This window comes from Cyclopterus lumpus, chromosome 4 (genome assembly GCF_009769545.1).
Source record: "Cyclopterus lumpus isolate fCycLum1 chromosome 4, fCycLum1.pri, whole genome shotgun sequence".
Classification (NCBI taxonomy): domain Eukaryota; kingdom Metazoa; phylum Chordata; class Actinopteri; order Perciformes; family Cyclopteridae; genus Cyclopterus; species Cyclopterus lumpus.
The window spans coordinates 13,842,671-13,853,325 of NC_046969.1; the positions used below are offsets into that span (position 1 = coordinate 13,842,671).

Here is a 10,655-nt window from a genome sequence, read left to right on the forward strand (position 1 = left end):
GCAGGTAGTAACACAGGAAAGAGAGAGCGGGGGAGATGTCACATGGGTAACTATACTATAGAATTATTTCACAATATCGTTTTTAGCTGTATTAGCTGTGTTAAATACTCAGCCAGGCTTTATATTCTATTTTTATTTTTGGGAAGAAATGCTATGATTGTGCAATGTTTATTTTACTTTGGTGTGTACTTTTGATCCATCTGTGTTGGAAAGCCTGTGGAGGTTGGCCACCTATATCTCTAGCTCTCATTGGATAACTGATTAACATTCAGCCTTCTTACAGAGTAGCTTCCATGGGGACAGGGAGATCACCCTGGGAGATCACCCTGATGCAGGCCCTGAGCTCAGACACGTTGGGGAAATAACAGATCACAGTACTCGGAAATCTGAAGGTCATGCTTCCCAGGGTGGGGAAACGGTTTCTGGTCCAGATGCAGCACATCTTGAAGCCGCTCTTCCAGGGCCGGAACCAGCTGCTCACAAACACCCTGAGTGGAGGAATATTAATGGGTCTAGGAGATATTTTACAGCAGAGCTGGAAAAATTTCCAGAATCCAGACAGAGTCCGGGACTGGAGGATGACAGGTAAGGGAACCGCAGCCCGGGTATTGCAATGTGGGACTAGCTCGCTATCCACTCTGGAGGGAGGTGTTGGTGTCTTGCTCTTCCCATGACTGAATGGCTTCATGCACAATTAAATGAAATGTAGATCGCAGTGGCAGCTGGTGGATTCATTTTTGGTAGGGCCATCCAATCAATTTCAGCAAACATCCCAGTATGATTCAATGCCAAAAAAGTATCAAACACACATTTATACTTTGTAGTTAAATATTTAACATTTATTCCAACACTGACATAATAAGGACATCTTATTCATACAATTCATTATATTAATATATATATTTAATAATATAATAATATTCAGTATAATATACTGTAAATACCATCTAATGTAAATATACAATATACCTATCATAAATATATTATAATAATATGTAAATATCGTATAATATAAATCACATATATATATATATATATATATATATATATATATATATAAAATATAATAGAACATGTTTATATATTAAGATGCCTTGTTAGGGTTAAAGTGGTGCACATTTCAAGATGTTCTTCTCAGTACAATACCCTTAAAATACAATCACTTGGCCCAATGAATCATTTTCATTTTCATCATTTTTCAATACAAAGCACTACTGTATATAGCAGATTCTAAACTCTCAACCAGTAAACTCAAATCTCCATCAATAATGAATTAATTAATAAATAATCACATATTGTATTTTAATTTACATTGTTTCCCATGACTCTCTCCACCTGAAGGTCGCATGTTTACGGTGGGCTGCTCCTTCGGGCCTTTGCTGACATACTGGTACATCTGGCTGGATGGAGTGTTTGTGGGCAAAGCTCTGAAAACGGTGGGAAAGAAGGTTCTGGTGGACCAGGTGGTCGCTTCGCCGTTTATGGGGTTGTGGTATTTTGTAGGTGAGAAGGAATTTTCCCTTAGTGTACACATCTAAACATTTGTCACAGTGTTAGTACATAAACTGGACAGTGGGTAGAGCGGGTTTCCTTTAAACACAAGGTTGGTGGTTCAATCCACACTTTTACTGTGTGTGTGTGTGTGTGTGTGTGTGCGTGCCTGTGCGTATGTGTGTTTGCATGTGCATGACATATCTTAAAGATTTGGAAGAGGTTTGACAAAAGACAAAAAGTGTGGCTCTGATGTTTTATTTTGAGCCCCAGGTAACTTCACTCTGTAATATTTAAACGCAAAGGGAAAGAAATGCTGTAACTTTAGATTTTCCTAAGAAACAAACTAATATCTGTCCAGGATGAACATGGAAGAGGGAGAAGACCCAGAGTTAAAGTCTTTCTGAAACTGAAAACCCAGTTTTTCTCATCTAAGGGTTTACTATCTCAGAGTTTTCACTAAATCTGCTTTCTGAAACAGGGACCTGACAGACAACTCTGTTTATTGCAGGTATGGGTCTCCTGGAGGGACACACTTTATCCGAAGGATGGAAGGAGTTTACAAACAAGTTCTGGGACCTTTATAAGGCAAGTACACCTGTCTGGGTCTCACCTGTAGATCTGGAGCAGCCGATCAAGGATAATTTACTCTCAATGGGCATTCATTGCAAAAGAACATTCATTGAGGCTTTTAAAGACAACAATACTTAGCAACTTTAGTTTACTAATACCTATGAAATTGCCGCATATTTATTGTCATGAATAAATATGTATATTTCAAAGCTTCTTTTGAGATTTTCAAATGACGTATTTTACGTCTGAGAACAATATGTTAAAATACCGTAAGCTTGTGTTTAACAATAATGTACAATAATTACTAAACCCTCACAGACTTTGCATGAACGTGTTACTGAGTGTGTGAGTGTGGACCTTTATTGGGTTTAGGACTTCTGCAGCTCTGTATTATGTTGATAATCCAAACTCAACCTTTTCTGTAACATTAGTCTCTTTTCCCAGAAGCCATTGTGACATGTCATTGCAGGTAAACACAGTTATAGTCAACAACACTAATTCTGGCACTGTTCCATTCAAGACAGCCAGGGCCCTGGTCTTGTGCACGCTGCCTCACTGGAAAGACTGACACGAAACAGAAAGTACTTTGTGTGATCAGTCCTTTATGTTAAGGCTCCCCTGTGTTCTTGCCTGCAGGCAGACTGTTGTGTTTGGCCTCCTGCTCAGATGATCAACTTTTACTTCCTCCCGCCTAAATTCCGTGTTGTGTACATCAACGTTATCACCGTAGGGTGGGACACCTACCTTTCCTTCCTCAAACACAGAGTAAGTCAGCCTCACACGAGATTCAACCGAAATTCAGCAAAATTCAGTCTAGTTTTCACAATTCTTAAGAGAATGTGTTTTACTTATTAAATGACCATTCTTTTATTTTTCATCTTTTGTTTTTATGTTTTTGCCTTAATAAAGACTAGTTGTACAAATGTTGCTACTAATAAAAAAGAATAATTAAAAATTATGTGTGTATTGTTTTTTGTGTGATGTATGATGATATCCTCCAATAACTTTCCTTGTAATACATGCTCACAGGACGGATAATCTAAGTGACTTTGTGAGGAAACAATAGAGACCCTGGAGCATGAGAAGGTATTTGCAAAAGCAGAGTATTTGAATCAAACAACTGTACTTTTCAAAGACACAAATCGGAAATCAAAGCTTTTTGGCCAAAAGAAAATCTTGTGATGAAGGAGGCACCAGCAAGAACCAAGCGGAGCACTCTCAACTATCTCAGAAAAGAAAATGTTGACATACAAAAATGTAAATAAACTTTAAACAATTTCAATCCAACAAATGAATTCAAACAAGAAAGCATATCACAACAAAAGTCTTGTTACAGTACCAGTGGCTTCTTTGGTTGTACCATAAGTTGAAATTTACAGTTTTGTCTTAACAGATACAGTTATAATTTAATAATAATTAATTATGGAATAGTCACTTAGGTAAGATGTGACTGTTAGGATCCCTCTCTGCTGTTAGTGTGGGCTCCCCTGTTTGTTCCCCTCCTGTCTGGTTTGTTGTTGTGTGCCATCTTCTTAATGTTTTGCTTTTGTCAGCCTACAGTCTCCACCTCCGTCCACTACCACGCCCCTCTCCTTTGGCTCAGCTGGGGCTCGTTGCTCTAAGTGCTGCCAGCTGATTTAAGGACCATGGCATTCCCTGGCGCGTTGTCAGATCGTTCCGGTCACCAGTCTGGTTCCTTACCGTGTGTTGGGAACACCAGGTTTCTACCGATCCCGTTCGGTTGAGTTGCCTTCCCGACTCCAGCGAAGGAAGCTTCTGCATCCGCTGGACTATTCTGATCATTGTTTTGTTTGTTTTATTCTTTGCTGTTTTTCCCCCCAGACTCGTTTGGAAAATAAAGATCCTCACTTTGAGTTTTGCAAACTGCTGCGTGCGTTTGGGTCCTCCACACAACACAACCATAACAGTGACGCATGCTTATTTCAAACCACAATATTATTTCAAACCACAATACTGCTAGAGCTATACATGGGGTTGGATGTAACTCTCTTTTAATCTAATTAACCCTGAATTGACAACTACACACACAGACATTTTATGTTCACTATCTGATGTTCTCTTCTAGTATTAGCACCTCCATAAAAGGCAAATACAAACACTGACACTGCTTTATTTAGTGCATATGTTCTTCAAACGTTATGAAAGTATCAACAACAGAGTACCATCATTCTTAATGTGACTTAAAAGTCAGTGGCGATTAGTTTTTGTACTTGGCAAACCACAGGAGGATGTTGAGCGCTACAAAATAAACTACCATACAGCCCTGGTATTACATTGCACATCTAAAGCCGTCAATCAAATTCACCATCATCTTTTCAACATCCAGCATTCACATTGCTATTTCTTCAGAAGTTGCCTTCTCTGTTTGTAGATTAGAGGCTGAATTTCACTATAACCACAAAGCCAATACAGAGCATTGTTCAAACATTGACTTACCAACCTGAGGGAGTTGATATGCACTAACCCAGTGTTCAGAGTCCTCCTCAGGCACTCAACACATCCTGCTATCAAGGATGTAAACTGTGTGTGTGTGTGTGTGTGCTGATATGACATGACTCCCAGCCTTTATTTCTCTTTCTCAACATGCCTGCAGCGATGCACCTCACTGTGCTAGGGTATCTGTTTGCAGTGGCTGTTTGTAAAGGTAAGTTGACATGTTACATTTTACCTGTTAATGTGATGTTTGAGATTTCGAATAATTAATATCATCTTGAAACCTTAAAAAGATGCAAAGTAATGCAATCAGGAAACTTGGGGCGAGAAGGGTTGTATTATTGTTGTCAATTCGTCGGAAAACATTGCACTTAGCCCAATCTTTATGCCTATAACATTCACATCAGGATTCCATTAAATGTTACAACAATCAGCAAAAGGCCTGTGTGTATTACCGTAAAATAAAAGTAAAGGTTGCTTTTCTGTATAAGCTGCTATTAATAAATCATAAGAATAATTTAAAGTCAATGGGAAGGTCTTTCTGGGTGGAAAGTATTTAATCAGTAAAAGTAATCTTGAGATAAACCTACAATATTGTAGTGTCTGCTACTTTTGCAAACGCTTTATTGAACACAGACACATGTGCACAATGCCAGTAAAGGTATTTATCAGCTATATATATATATATATATATATATATATATATATATATATATATATATATATATATCCATACCTTCAGTCCAGCCTCATTCTACGGCTCATTCATATCAACAGAGGAAGGAAAATAATTCTCAGATATTTTACAACTTTTAAGACGTAATGATTTAAATAAGAGTGCATGTTAGCGTGGGTTGTCTCTGGGTTCTAAATCCCTACTTTAGTACACTTCTGTCTATTGTTTTGGGGCAAGCATTGTTTGGCTTCAAGGGTGGGAAAACACAGTGCCATTGACATGCAGTTCAATAATGGAGTACGATGACGTCGTAATGGTGTCGGCTCTTGAGTCATACTCAGTCATCACTGTCAGTATCACTGCATGTCCCTGTGGCTGGAACTACATGAACGATCCTGGTGACTTTGAAATGTCCAGTCTGGTTTTCATGGTAGCCACCAATCCTGGCAGCTCTAAAAAAGAACATAAAAATGTATCCATGTATAACAAATTGAGACACAAAATAGCACATATATACACTCTCATTTTCTTTGCACTTGTACACCTTATATAAATTGAATCAATCCACACATTTCACTTCATAACCTCAAGTAGAATGGTTGCAGGTTGGTAAATAACTTGTGTGGGAGGGTACAGTACAAGTGGGAGGAACACTTGGGTGAGGCCAAGTGCAGTACTGTGTTTATGAATGCTGTGTCATCCAATTAAACTCATTTAAAGTGGAGGTAGTCACCTCTTGCGCATATAGGGCACATCATTTCCAACTACAACTCTGCTTTAAGTTCAAAATATCAGTTTGGTTATCAATCATGAAAAAGATAACAACCTAGCCTATCTTGATCAGGTGCAGTCAGCCAGGTAACGGAGATAAGCACACGTGCTGCAAACCAACCCAGTTTGGCTGAGACAAATAATGGCACAACCACCAACAATGCACAACAGCCTCCAACAGCAACACACCACATTACCACTGCAGTCACTTCAGAAAAGGAGTCATCATCCCCACCGCCCTCGACTTCACCACAAACACCCAACAGGACAGAGGAAATACATTTCAGTGCCACTCCTCAGACCAACCAGACCTCCAAGAACACAGTTTCCAGCGGATCGACACTCTCATCAGCATCAAAGTCACCAAACGTCACAGCAACCACCACTGTAAACACAACCAGCCCAGGTCAGACAACTGTTAGCTGAAGGTTTGATGGTTTATTCTTTATTATGAATCAAAGAACAATGATTACACCTCTGAATCAATAATAAATATCAAGTGAAAAAAAGAGATCACTTCACACGCTAAATGGAGTTTCATTCAGTGGTATAATAAAAGGCTGCAAATTACTTAATTTACTTACTACATTGATTCATTTTTGGCCACTGGAGGACAGAAGATCTTCCGTAATAGACAATAAATTAAATAATAGTAATTACAAAAAAATGAAATTAAACTATACTATACTAATACTATTAAAAGAACAAAACAGATAGTTGTACCCAAGTTGATGTAAAAATGAATTAGTGGAGTAACAATAAAAGTAAGAGAGATTACAAGTGCTGGCCACCATACCAGTTGGGCTGCAAACAATATAATCAATTTATTCATTGTGAAAACTACTAACAACAACATATTCGTTGTATACTGTCAAACTAGTTGAGCTCTTTTTCACTCATTTTCACTCATGCAAAGAAGAAACAAGTAGTCTAAGATCAAAATGAAGTTCCTACAGGAAGTAAGTAATGGTAACATTAAAAAGAGTAACATACACTACAGTTAGGCCAAAAGCAAATAAACATCTACTAAGAATGTTGTAATGGCAACACATTAGCGTTAGACAGCTCATTTGGTTAGCAGTAAACTGATTGCAGGACACTTAATTGTACCAAGTGATTCACTAAACAGCTGTGATAAAAGAGTGTATGGGCTTTAGAAATGCCCAAACGGAGGTATTAGGGAATAACATTAAAGATGCTTAAGAAGATGAAATAATTGTTTTTGGTGCTGTAGTGTCAGAATACTACATGTAGTCTAATACATGTTTCACTTTGCTGGGAAATTAAGAGTTTCCTTTGCAACACTCTTTAATGAATGAGGCCGACATGAAGTCTATCCAATGTGTAAATAAAATAAAGTTTTGGGTTTGTCTCGCCCTCAGATCTTCTACAGAAGTGGAAAATAGATTACTTGGGTCCACATCGCGGCCCCGTGGCCATCATTTGCATCTTCTGTATCATGTTTGCCCTCGTGCTGGTGGTTGTCACCGTGAAATGTATCCGATCATCGAGGAATAACTTTGAGAGGCTGGAAGAAGTGCCGATGGTGAGTTAGAAAAAAGGAACCGAATGTTTGAACTGATTTTAATTGTAAAACAGATTAGATAGGTAAATGTAATAAAGTCTAACACATTTGGATGAGACTAAAAGAGGCTATTTATTAGTCTTTTTGCCATGCTAGCAGTGTATTTGGGTGCAAAAGCTGGAACGAACATCAAGCAATTTGTAGTGGCGGTGTATCAATTAATTGGGATCCCCTCTCCATTCGTTATACAACGTTTAACTACGAATACATATGTCTCATAGATCTTAAGAGCTTGTATTCCACACTGCACTTAATTTGGTCCTCAGCAAATTATGGATTGTGGATTGGATAAGAAAAGCCTGAAAGATCAATCAAAGGACATACCCACTTACACACACGTACACGTAGACACCTACACACATATATGCACAATTCAACTCCATGCAAAGATGGAACCTAAACAATACATTGTTTGAGACAAAGATTGAGATTCTGGTATTTCCACCAGTAGGGGGCAACACTCGCATGAGATTGAGTATATGATTAAAACATGAAAGTGTGACTGGCGACAGTACGATGTGTTGCACCACAGGGATTTGCCCTGTTAACTATGGCAGTGCATCCGAGCTGGCATTGAAAACCTCTTCAACTTCATCTTCCTCCTCAACAGTGAGCACAATGGTTTGCTGCTCTCTCTTTTTACGCCAACAGGAAGTGATAATGTAATGACTAAGCACTTTCTTTAGAAATTTAAATAGTGCTGATGATGAGTCGTCAGCACTGCATCAGTGTGTCAGCAGGTATTCAGACACTCTCAGCATCCTGGAGTCGTATCAGGTGAAAAACAGAGAGCGAAACACTTTAGGATGAAACTACTTTCGCTATCTCTAAATCTTTATTTGACGCTGTAAATAGATTGCATGACGTTTTGCCTGAGTAGAACAAAGTGTACTATATGTGAACATACACAGCAACACATACAGGATAACGTATGGGTCCAACACAGAAACAGCTGATTTTGCAAACTGAACAGGTGATGATGATGAGCAGATTATCTGCGGGTTTAATAAGTGACAAGACTATATTCTGTATTTTAAAAGGTGATTGTAAGTGTTATTTAGTGAAAATCTTTATTGTGTGTAGCTTTTGAACTGTAAATGTTGATAGCATAGCAAGTATGAAGTGAATGTCCTCTGTTAAAATATATATTCATCATTTCAATTTCATCCTTTCAAACTCAGCTTAAAATTGTAGTAACAAGTAACACATATTGTGTTCTTTCCAATCACAAACCAGAACTTTTACGTTTGGCAAAATGTTGCTGTTTGCCTAAAATTAAATGAAGTTAAATTAGTTCAGCACAGCAACATGATGTGTTCCACCTACCTGTTATCCTAAATAGAAGTCAGATGATAAAGAGCATGGATATAATAACATTAGATAAATCTGAAAGCAAAGCAGCACACAGGCTTATTGCTCAGTTAGTACATCTAACAGAGGCCTTTGTACACTACTCTGGTTGCAAGTTAAAATGAATATTTGAGCTCCTTTTAACTCCTCTGCTGTTTCCTTTCATCTCACTAGAACAAAGTGAACGAGGAGTCTCCATTCGCCAAGTACTCAAAATGACAAGAAACTTCATCCGATGCTGAAATCCAGGAGGAGTCTGGTCTGTTCCGATGATTTTGGATAGAAAACACTTGTCCACACAAGAAAAAAAAATGTTCAAGATTTTTCTCTTAGGCTCTTATTACTATACAATGCACTTTTGTCAATGACAGTGGAGTATTTCGGCCTCATCTTTGACCTTTGACCTTCTTGGTTTTAATTCTGGTGATTAAAGCCGTTGCAATACTTCTTCGTCCATCATTTCTTTTGAAAAGAAAATCAGCCTAAATGATAAAAACTTAAATGGAATGTTTCCCAAATTGGAGCTGGAAATCTTCGTAAGCACTTTTAATTCATAATTGCACTCTTACTTGTAACAACTGACTTCATGCTATTACAGTTTCTGACTTTTAAGTGTCCATAAGGATTTAGGGATTTGTATCATGAACAGTGCACAGGAAAATGTATTTCCAGTGTTGTTCCAGTATTTGAAATGAATGTTATCTGCATGTAGAAATGCCTTTCGGGGCAATTAATGTATACCGTACAGATGTATTAGTGTACATTGCAACTACAGATACATTTAGGCCTATATATAGAAACATACTATTCATACATACATATTATTCCTGCCTTTAACCAACAATAAAACTTGTCTGCAAAAACACAACAAATTGTTGCCTTTTCCCACTTTTTTCAAAGTCAAATTAATTTTAATTCTGTGCGTAAACCTTTTCACATACAAGGTTGACACATGAAATGCTCTACTAAATCTTGTGTGTGTGGCAAAGCTGCTCTCATTTATTGATTGTAATTCTGTTTACATACATCTCTCAATCCTGACTCTATCGAGAATAAACTACTTGAACAACTTTTGTACTATTTCGCCAAAGTACATATGCTGCATATTTATGCTCGGGGATTGCAGTAATTCCATGCTTTTAAAAATCAGGATCATCATCACCCTGCTTCTTCTGTGAGCATTACACATGTTTGCTGTCAGACAGATGTAAAGCACATTATGACGTTTTCAATTACATAAAAGCAATATTCCAAAAACACATTGCAGTTGTTTGCTTTTCAATATCACTGTTGTTTATCCCTGACTCAGAACCACATAGCACCCGGTCAGTTGTCATTTCAGCCACACTTCAACATCAAGTCACGTTTCTCCAGAGAGATGAAACAGACTCCACAGATAAAGCAAGTAGCCTGGAAGTGATCTCGTCTGTGCGTGAAACTGCTGAGACAACAAGTAGACGTCTGACTGTTACTGGCCCAACTTTAATCTGAGAAACATCTGTGTGAGGAAGCTCTTACTTCAAAGTCCATTTACACACACAAGCAGAGATTAGATGTTGGCATAGCCTGCTGGACAGACTGGGTATTATTACACATAAGCCCTGAAGTCTGACACTGGCAGACACATCTTTTTTATATTGATCTATCTTTAATTACCCACTTTCATTTGTAATGTGCATATGCTTGGCTTGTGAAATGAAAAGAATGGTTATACTGTTGTAACCTGAAAAGCAAATCAAGGGCAGAAGGGTATGT

The 10,655-nt window shown here is 38.0% G+C and overlaps 2 protein-coding genes across 2 annotated transcripts; both read left to right on the plus strand.

The window, feature by feature from the left end:
• Nucleotides 1-395: 395 nt before the first annotated feature.
• LOC117729555 (mpv17-like protein 2) lies at nucleotides 396-3,150 on the plus strand. The gene is made up of 5 exons (XM_034530748.1): nucleotides 396-585; nucleotides 1,342-1,503; nucleotides 2,003-2,079; nucleotides 2,701-2,829; nucleotides 3,094-3,150. Exons 1-5 carry the CDS (start codon nucleotides 396-398, stop codon nucleotides 3,100-3,102), a joined length of 567 nt encoding a protein of 188 aa, XP_034386639.1. The 3' UTR covers nucleotides 3,103-3,150.
• Nucleotides 3,151-4,649: 1,499 nt separating this feature from the next.
• Nucleotides 4,650-10,031, plus strand: LOC117729820. The gene is made up of 4 exons (XM_034531196.1): nucleotides 4,650-4,729; nucleotides 6,039-6,371; nucleotides 7,348-7,511; nucleotides 9,075-10,031. The coding sequence occupies exons 1-4, from the start codon at nucleotides 4,669-4,671 to the stop codon at nucleotides 9,117-9,119; spliced, it is 603 nt and encodes a 200-aa protein (XP_034387087.1). The 5' UTR covers nucleotides 4,650-4,668; the 3' UTR covers nucleotides 9,120-10,031.
• The last annotated feature ends 624 nt before the right edge of the window (nucleotides 10,032-10,655 follow it).

What these genes read in the sequence shown, in the direction of transcription:
- LOC117729555 (XM_034530748.1), top strand. Translation starts at nt 396, where the DNA reads ATGCTTCCCAGGGTGGGGAAACGGTTTCTGGTCCAGATGCAGCACATC. An exon ending in CCGGGACTGGAGGATGACAG is followed by an intron (nt 586 to 1,341) that starts GTAAGGGAACCG and finishes CTCCACCTGAAG; the next exon opens with GTCGCATGTTTACGGTGGGC. An exon ending in GGGGTTGTGGTATTTTGTAG is followed by an intron (nt 1,504 to 2,002) that starts GTGAGAAGGAAT and finishes TGTTTATTGCAG; the next exon opens with GTATGGGTCTCCTGGAGGGA.
- LOC117729820 (XM_034531196.1), top strand. Translation starts at nt 4,669, where the DNA reads ATGCCTGCAGCGATGCACCTCACTGTGCTAGGGTATCTGTTTGCAGTG. An exon ending in TGCAGTGGCTGTTTGTAAAG is followed by an intron (nt 4,730 to 6,038) that starts GTAAGTTGACAT and finishes TATCTTGATCAG; the next exon opens with GTGCAGTCAGCCAGGTAACG. An exon ending in TGTAAACACAACCAGCCCAG is followed by an intron (nt 6,372 to 7,347) that starts GTCAGACAACTG and finishes TCTCGCCCTCAG; the next exon opens with ATCTTCTACAGAAGTGGAAA.